Here is an 8,912-nt window from a genome sequence, read left to right as displayed (position 1 = left end):
CCGAAAAGCTCTTGGAGCTCAGCAAGAGAGCTTTTTGCACCTTCACTGGCCTAATAACCGGACACTGCTCGAGCAGATATAACTTGGAAAATATTGACCAGATTCAGAATGATATCTGTCGTTTAGCTGTAACATGGAACGTGAAACCTCGGAACATTTGCTTTGCAGTTGTGATGCATTGTATAAGGGTAGATCTAAATTTCTAAATAGTGGCTTTATGCAACCAGGAGATATTTGGACTGCAAATCCTGGAAAGGTAGTGGGTTTTATTAACTCAATTATACCGGACTGAGAAAAGACGCGTCTTATAGCCTATTCAGATTACGCCATTAATGACATAATAATTGGCGTTTCAGGGTAAATACGCTTTATGATGTCATTATTTACGTAATATTCCATACATTTTGCGCTGTCAAAAGATACCCGCTAAAAAGAGTCATAAAGAATTTATTACGAACAATTATTACGAGAGAGCTTTCGTTCTACCTGGGATGCAGGGAGAAATTCAACAAAACAAAACTGACAAGCGTCACGCTCTCTTTGCCAGAGAGAAAATTCTCTCTGTTTTCATTTCGTTTCGTAGTTGACAGTCATGCTCTTTCTGTCGCAGCAGGGTCGAATGCATGTTAGATGGAAATCTTCTGAGCGCTGAAGAATAACTCGGATTGTGATGGTTTTGTGGAAAGCATTTTATATGATCATAAAGTATTTAACTTAAACCTAGATTTAATAGAACAAATCGAATAAATTTTCAAAGTTCAAGAGCCAATGCGGAAGACAATTTAAAACGTAGGAATGGTTGTAAAACGAATATATTTGATGAATAAACATGATTTCATAAATTGTTTCAATTCTGCTCCTTGAATGGCTTAATATACTTTGGATTTCAACATTTTTCACGTGGGACAACTGTACGATTTGAATGGGATGTATATATAAAGTAGAATAACCTTAAATAAAACATGGATTGGTAATGCATTAATTCATCCAAAATCCAGTTTAAATTATATCACATTCACACGATTCGATTTTGTTAGAAGCTGTATCATTGATTGTCGAGTAGAACGCAATGGTTCAGTTTCCATTTTTGAAAAAAAAATAAATTGCTGAGTTGCCCTTCATACATGGAGATACTGGTGGAAATACATTTTAGTTCGATAATATTTCTTGAAAATTGGTCCAATCGTCCTTTTTTTATTTATTTGTGAGAATTCCAAAAAGTATCTAAATTTTTCTATCAAATCTCCGTTCGATCATAGTACAGAATCAAAATACTTTTTAAACTTAAAAATAAATTGAGGAATAGTCTGATTCCCCGAAGAACGGCGCACCCAACTAATGAATGTAGCTTCGCTCATTATCCTTAATGAGAGCTTCAAATATTCTTCGAAAATCCCTTTTCATATTTTTTTTAATTATTTTTTTTTTCGTAGAAACTTTGTTCAGAAAAAAATGTTCGATTGTCGCCACACAAATGCTTGATTTCGCAAATTAAATTTTAAAACTCTCCTTGAATTCAACCCTGTGTTAGCGTGCAAATGAGGAAACATGGAAACGTCAAGATATATTCTCTTGCTGCAGTCAGAACACCTCGTAATAATTGGATACCCTCTCACTTAACAAAGTCATAAATAGCCCAATCTGAATAGGCTATTAGGTTGTTTACTTGACAAATGGTGATCAACCTACAAGATGCGAATACATAGTTAAGAGTAATCAGGGGTATACCACAAAGTTCAACCACAGATAACAGATATTGAGGCTGGCATCCCATACGTGTGTAAACATCCGCAACCGTTAATTCAAATGTATTTTAAATTGGGACCGCGTTTGGCAATCGATTGGAGATGGCGCAAGGATCATTGTTATTGGAAACGCAGCCCGATTGCGGCTGTCAAATGCATTGGCTGTGTTCGACGGCTGTAATTCAGCTGCATCATTAGATACTGCCGCAATCAGTTGAGTAGATGGCAGTAGTGGGCCAACGTATATCAATTCAAAAGTTTACACAGGATTTTCAATAAAATTTGTTCTAGCTTCAATATCTGTTATCTGTGGTTCAACTCAATGGACGCAGTGGTTCTACGCCCCAAAAAAAAAACCTACCACACAATCCCAAAACCAGCATTCGCAAGGGCGTGGCCAGGACAGATCTCGACTATTGGATAGTGCATTGCTTCCATCTAAGAGGTAATGATTAGTCCCAAATCATTACCTGAGGTAACGGATGAAATTGTTGCTTCTCTCGTACAATAGTCTTGGCTTGTACCACCTACGAATTTGTGCGAATTGCTCAATGCTAATGCTAAAATCTATTACTACGAAAAAAGGTAATTATGCTCAATTATGCGAGCGATTTAACTTAATGGTAAAATAAATTCGTGTTGGACACGCAGCGCATTGCGCTTCTTTCGTATGGCTGGAAATTTTCGTCGTCTTGTGGCGACCGTCCAAGGTTCTGTCGTGATGCGATCCACGAATTCCGTTCAAGATCATCGAGACCCGTGTGTACCGTGAAAGCTCGCCTCAAGAAGGTAGTTAATCGGAGTGAGGTAAGCTCCCTCTCCGTCAATTTCTGTGGAGCGGAGCCATCCGAGAGCGCGTGACGTCCGTTGCACGCAGTGAACCCGATCCAAACCGAAAGATAGAGGTTTCGCCGATCCCCGCTCGGTGGAACGGAAAGGTACGCGAAGCCGGGTCGCTTCCGTAAGTGTGGTCGCCCCGGGGACGTAATCGGCATTGTTACGCCGCCATTGCTCTCCCGGAATAAAACGGAAGCTTCCGTTCCAGCCGCCACTACCTCCGCTGTCTCTAGTTCGGCCATAACACACACGCCGGTCATCTGTACGTTGCGCGTGCAAATCGCAGCGCATCCCGGTGGCAGCCATCGCATCACCGCTATCAACGGATTTTCTCGAGCCAGAAGTCGGGTCCCATGGGCCCCATCGATCATCAAAAAACCTGCGCAGCTACGTGTTAGAGCATAGTTACATGGCCATGTTCGCTTTTAGTTTCCATTTCCATTGAAAAACGTCCAGCACGAATAAACTACTCTAGAAACGAAGTGACGGTGGTTAGCTTAATTAACGTCAGTTATGTACTTGAATAAACGACTCACTAATTTCGAGAGTCAAACGCGTTATTTTCTTGGTTGCGTAGAAACTTTTTGCGGTCCCCATGGTCTTGCAGTGAATGGCTGGAAGGAGATTTAGTTTACGTTTAAGAGATTTTGCCAATTTCGTGTGAATAGCCGTTCTAGGGTTTCCCCTGAACCAAACAGTCTCAAAAAGTCGGGCAAATAAAACCTGACCGGTGGCCTCTCGTTGAGAGTGGCGCTAAAGCCGCCTATAGACTAACGCAAAATGAACTCCCCCAAGAAATTATGACGTTTGAGCGGGTCGCATAATAAACGCAAAATGAACTTTTGTTCGAGAAGACGACCCACTCAAATGTCAAAATTCATCGGGTGAGTGAATTTCATGAACTCCTGCACAGGTCTATTGTATAAACTCGGTAATCGTGAACGGTTATAATTTTTAGGGAGGAGTTGAGGGCTTTCAAACTGGGCTCTCCCAGAAATGACATTTTTGCATTTTTTGATATATCGAACAACTAAGTTCGATGTATTGGGGTTATGTCTGTGTGTGCGTGTGTATGTACCGTGGACCCCCGATAATTTGAACGGTACCTCATTCAAATTAACAGAGTTCATTTTTAATTTAAACTTCTGGTACGTGAAGCCGGGTGATAAGGGAAAGTGTGCTACTAGCTCCAGAGAACGATATTCCGGACGCTCTCGGATACCGAAAATTGGAAGTCTTTCCTCCAGCCGCCGCTCCCTCCAAACCTTTAATTCGGCCATTTTGCGCACAAGCTCATACAACCATCTTGTGGAGCACAGGGTGACCACTAAACTTCCATTTTAAAATTCCCGCATATTTCCCGACTTTTTCCCGATATTTTTGAAAAGTTCCCGATGTAATTTTGATGATTTCAAATTTCTATTCTAATCTCAAAAAAATCCTGATTGATTATATTTTATTCAAAAATGCTTTTAATTAACGTTTCCTGTCATACATTTATTTAGTTTTGTTGACTCAGTCAATTCTTTGGCTAATTTTACCTCAATTTTTAAGGCCTCTAACTGTTGTGTGAAAGTATTGGTATCCCAAATAAAATATTCCGCGTGAATTTTGTTTTACGAAGACTTTTTCACTTAAACGAGTATTCCAAATCATCCGTTTGGCTTATTAATAATCAGTTATAAACGTGTGTTTTGTACCCGGTATAAAAACCCTTATGAAAATAATTTTACTAATTCGTGAATTGGATACCCTTTTATTGTGCTCAGAAGAGTCCACCCGGGGCTTAGGTGAAACAGTCAAGAAAACAGTAGAAGCTCGATGGTCAACTGTGATGAAAAGAAGATCAAGTGTCAAAACAAGGAAAAAGAAGCTGTCTTTGCCGGTCTCGTCTCAGCGGAAAACCAACCACCATATTGAATTCTATGACGCTAAAACGCCAGTGTTCGGAATATGATTGGTGTGGGAAATACTCGACCAATGTCGACAAGTCTCCAGACAAAACTCGAGTCGCTTTCAAGAGAATATCGATAAAGCATCTTCAGGAATCCACAAGCATTAGCTTTTTCTCGGACTCTTGGAGATATCCTTGGTCTTAGAAACCTGCCGAAGCGTAGGTGGAATGTTGTTTTCCATCATCACTAAACTCGACATTAAAGAATTCTCGCTTAACTTTTCAAAAGGACCTAAGTAGCATTTTTTTCATGAGTTAATTTGATTACTGCAATCAAAAGCTTTCATGTTTTTCTGTTGATTGCGCTATTCAAATTAATTCATGAAAAAAATATTACCGTAATCCGGGGGAACATTGATCAGCGGGGTAACATTGATCAGTTGAACCATTTTCAAAAGATGAATAAAGTATTACTTTCTGTTATTACGATTACTTCTAGAGTGCTTTGAGAATAGGTCGTATGTGCAAAAGAGAGCCTCTCTTCGGTTACATTCTCTTTCGATTATTACAAAGCTATACACAAATTTATGTTGGATTTTTTGGCAGATATCTAATAACAATAACTTTGTCTAGCGTGCTAAAGTGAAAATGTAGCAGAAAATGCTAAACTTGCCGATCTATTAGCGAAAGAGAGCGTGAACAAAGAGAATCTCTCTTTTGCACATACGACCTATTCTCAAAGCAATCTAGACTTATTATGAGTTAGGTATTTTAATCTTGACTAAATTTGCTACCGAATAATATAATCTCCACTAGAATTTGCATTTAATTTTTGCCATAGTTTGAAAAATAAAATCACTCAAAACAAGCATAATAACAAAAAAATTGAGATCGTACCTACAATTGGGTGATAAGTAATCTTATTTTCTTTGTTTATCCATATTTTTTGTTTCAAAATTTTGATTTTTATTGTTGAAAAACCAGATAATTCACCTAGCGGTCATGATGCCTTACTCGAAACAATCAATACGCTTCGCCTCAGTATAAGGATTTCAAAAGTAATTGCCTACCTTAAGGCGTTTACAAACGCTTGCTTTATAGACGTAACAAAGTGAAATGATTGATGATCAAAGTTACCCCAAATTGGAAATTCGAAAAACTAGACAAAACAGATTTTTAAAACAATTTTATAATTATCAAATAATCAAGAACAATAGCCTCAAGCGTTCTACACGTAGCAGTACTCGTTTTAAAAATATGAAAAAAGCAATCATTTAATTTACGGAGGAAATATTTACAAAACATTGAAAAAATTGATCAATGATACCCCGGATTACGGTATTTAGGTCCTTTTGAAAAGTTAAGCGAGAATTCTGGTTTCAATATAATTTTCATTATACATTCGACAAAGCCGGATAGTTCCTCAAAAAGTTTTAAACGTTACGTGCAAAAACATATGCATTTAAAATTGTTAATAGTGTTTTTTTTTCATGTTTTACACTAAAAAAAATATACATGAGTCAGCCAAGGGCTGAAAACCTCTTAAATAAAGACGATAATAATAATACATGATTTAATGAAATGAACATCTGAAGACTTTTTTTCCCGATTTTTTGTGTAATTTCAAGAAATTCCCGACTTTTTCCCGCATTTCCCGCATGGACTTTTAATTCCCGCATTTCCTGATTTCCCGACTCACTGGCCACCCTGGGAGCAGCGATCGCCCACTGGCAAGCGGCCGCCGTCCAATCCGAATGAACTTGATTATGCAATAAATTATTGAATTCAATTAGAAGATCTGGGCACCAATTGATTTCATTTTCAACAATTCAGTTTAGAACTCACTGTTCTCCTTCGTTTACAGCTGTTTCGTTGGTAGATTGGTTTCTTTAGATTTCTATTCCTCTTCTGTAAGTGGATATTGAGTTGAATGAGCTTAAGAAAGAACGAGGAGGAGAGCGAGTGTGGTATTCCAAAGGTTTTTTTATGGCAAGTGGTTAGAAATATCAGCCAGCAACCGTTCGAGGATTCCTTCTGAGATATTGTCTCAAGAAAGTCGGGTAAATCAACAGACTGGTGGTCACTCTCCGCGCCGTTTTGTATATTGCCTCGCAATCTCGTCCATGCTGCAATCTTCTCCTCCACTAACTGCTCACATTCGCCGTCATATCAGCGGTTTTTCTGATCCAGCGGATCGAATATCTCTCCAACCATCTTCAAGAGAAGCTGTACCTAGCTGCTCTTGCGCCACTTCTAGATGCTGCGTATAGTCTTGGGCTAGTCTACTGTCTTGTAGCCGCCCAATGTTAAGCCACGGCGTTCGACTTCGACGCGTGTTGTACACCGTCGAGAATTTTGAGCTGACAGGGGAGGTCCAACCTAGGGACTTCCCGCAAGCCAATGGAATAAAATATGGTACAAAACAATTAGCAAAGCAAATTAAAATTATGTATATACACACACAAAAAAATCGTTGGTAAAATTAAAAGAAACGTTGGTAAAACCAAGAAAACCAATTAGTGATTTTCAGTAGAAAGTATGAGATTGTTGAATCTACCAATGCAAAAATTGTCACATCGGTAAGAACTTCAACAAGCCAACTTTTCAAAATAACAGTTTTCTCTCATAACTAAATATGTATTTTACTTTTGAATCAACTACTGATCTTTCAATACAACAAGTGGAATACGCTTTCAATACAAGTAGTAGTAGTTCTTCATTTTTATTTTACTCAAGTAAATATGCCCAAATAAAATTTAATATGTTCAAAATTGATCATTTTATTATTGTCTTTTCTTTCATTATAAGATGAGTTGTTATTTATTAGGATAATTATGGTCCCGAATCAGCTGATTATACCTTTGTGCCATATGATTCTCCGGCAACTGCGATGCACTGTAACCGCAACTTTTCCGGTCTGCGACAAGGGTGCCTGCCGAATAGGCAACTGCGTCTTGTGGTTCTTGCTGTGCGTCTTGCTCATCAACACATTCACAATTTGGTCCTCGGGTGTCAGCTGATTGCACTTGAATTTTGTTGCTGTTCTTCATTCCGTCGTCGGCTCGGTTCGAATAGGCAAAATTGTGCCATCAGCACAAAAATCAAATAAATTTGACCTCTCCGGTTAGTCCATATTGCGGTCTGTGTTGGAACTCACCACATCATCATAAGCACGGGCATGATTTTGTCTTCTCTTCCAGTGAGACGAGTCTCTGCCTCCGTTTGGCCTTGGGGTCTTCTGTTCTGACTTAGAGGTTGGTAACGAATCAGCACCAGGATATCCGCAGCCCGACCGACGACGGAACCACCTTCTGATTAACCTTCTTGCATGGGAAAAACGATTACAAACGACCGAATTTCTCCACACCGGCGCCCTCTTTTCTAAAAAAAAACTGCTGTTATCTACTAGCTGCAACTCACCTGGGGCAGTTTCAACAGAATCCCGGCCGTTTGGATCAGCTCGCAGCCCAATATTCGCAAGTCAATTTCCATCTCGCGATCCAATCCATCCACCTGCGAGGGCGTCAAATCGAGCTTCGTCTCCGGCAGAAGACAGTTTTCCAGCGTAAGAACGATTTTCCCGTACGATCGTTGCTGATGGCTCTGTGACCCTGTCGTCTGCTGGTTGGGTTTGGCGGTGGCAGCAGCGGTGACCGCGTCATTCGTGGTCATTGCCACTGCTGCTGATGCTGCTGGTGGAGCCAGTTTTGCGCTGCTCATCTTCCCCCGACGAAATCAATTCACTTCCGCACTTTTCACAAAGCCAAATAGGCCCAGCGCTGGCTCACAACTTTTCACTGTTGGCGTGTCACCGACCGACGACGAAACCACTGTTTAAATGATAAACCCATTAAGAATACAAATCACCCGTTTAGTAATTAAATTACTTACTTCACTGCTCGTGGATCAGTTCGTATGAGGACGTTTAGCCATAAATCCCAATGGCGGTTTCGGATCGAAGAGCCCACAGGTCCAGAGTCCACACAACACATGCAGATTTAAAAAGCGTGTTCCGGCTGTCGAAAAATTTGTATACATCCCGAGATCCATCCGTTCCGCACAATAAAGCAACACGTACGATGTTGCAATTCCTCCCTGGAAAAGCAAAATAGTATTTACTGAAGGTATATCAAAAAAATATGGAGAAAATCCTAATTACGGCGGCGATGTTGGAAATTATTTTCTCGAGAAATTTTTCACAACTGTCACTGACAGGTCGTGAACTCTAGTCGTGAACTGCCAGTTAAATTATTTCTTTCTTTCAGTGTTGCCAAATTTGGGAAATGTTAAGGTTTGTTTGATTATTAAAAAAAATTATTCTGAGAGTTTTGACTGTAAAAATCAAAACTTTAAACAGAAAAAAAACTTTCAAATCAATCAATTTAGCATTTGACTGAAAAGTTTTAGCTCTTAAAAATACCAAATTTCTCATATTG

General features: G+C 39.4%; 1 protein-coding gene across 2 annotated transcripts; it reads right to left on the bottom strand.

Moving 5' to 3' along the window:
* Positions 1 to 7,239: 7,239 nt before the first annotated feature.
* LOC134212852 (cyclin-L1-like) lies at positions 7,240 to 8,652 on the bottom strand. Of its 2 annotated transcripts, none has more exons than XM_062691093.1 (4): positions 8,636 to 8,652; positions 8,368 to 8,571; positions 7,897 to 8,306; positions 7,240 to 7,799 (listed from the first exon to the last, which is right to left on the bottom strand). In XM_062691093.1, the coding sequence occupies exons 3-4, from the start codon at positions 8,194 to 8,196 to the stop codon at positions 7,743 to 7,745; spliced, it is 357 nt and encodes a 118-aa protein (XP_062547077.1). In that variant the 5' UTR covers positions 8,197 to 8,306; positions 8,368 to 8,571; positions 8,636 to 8,652; the 3' UTR covers positions 7,240 to 7,742. The 2 variants fall into 2 exon arrangements, with proteins under 2 accessions (XP_062547077.1, XP_062547086.1); XM_062691102.1 differs by having other exon boundaries at positions 7,240 to 7,796.
* Between the last annotated feature and the right edge of the window lie 260 nt (positions 8,653 to 8,912).

This window comes from Armigeres subalbatus, chromosome 1 (genome assembly GCF_024139115.2).
Source record: "Armigeres subalbatus isolate Guangzhou_Male chromosome 1, GZ_Asu_2, whole genome shotgun sequence".
Taxonomy (NCBI): Eukaryota; Metazoa; Arthropoda; class Insecta; order Diptera; family Culicidae; genus Armigeres; species Armigeres subalbatus.
Note: the sequence above shows the minus strand (reverse complement) of the source record. Positions and strands in the feature narration are given on the sequence as shown.

What these genes read in the sequence shown, in the direction of transcription:
- LOC134212852 (XM_062691093.1), bottom strand. Translation starts at nt 8,196, where the DNA reads ATGAGCAGCGCAAAACTGGCTCCACCAGCAGCATCAGCAGCAGTGGCA. An exon ending in TTCTGTTGAAACTGCCCCAG is followed by an intron (nt 7,800 to 7,896) that starts GTGAGTTGCAGC and finishes TTCCCATGCAAG; the next exon opens with AAGGTTAATCAGAAGGTGGT.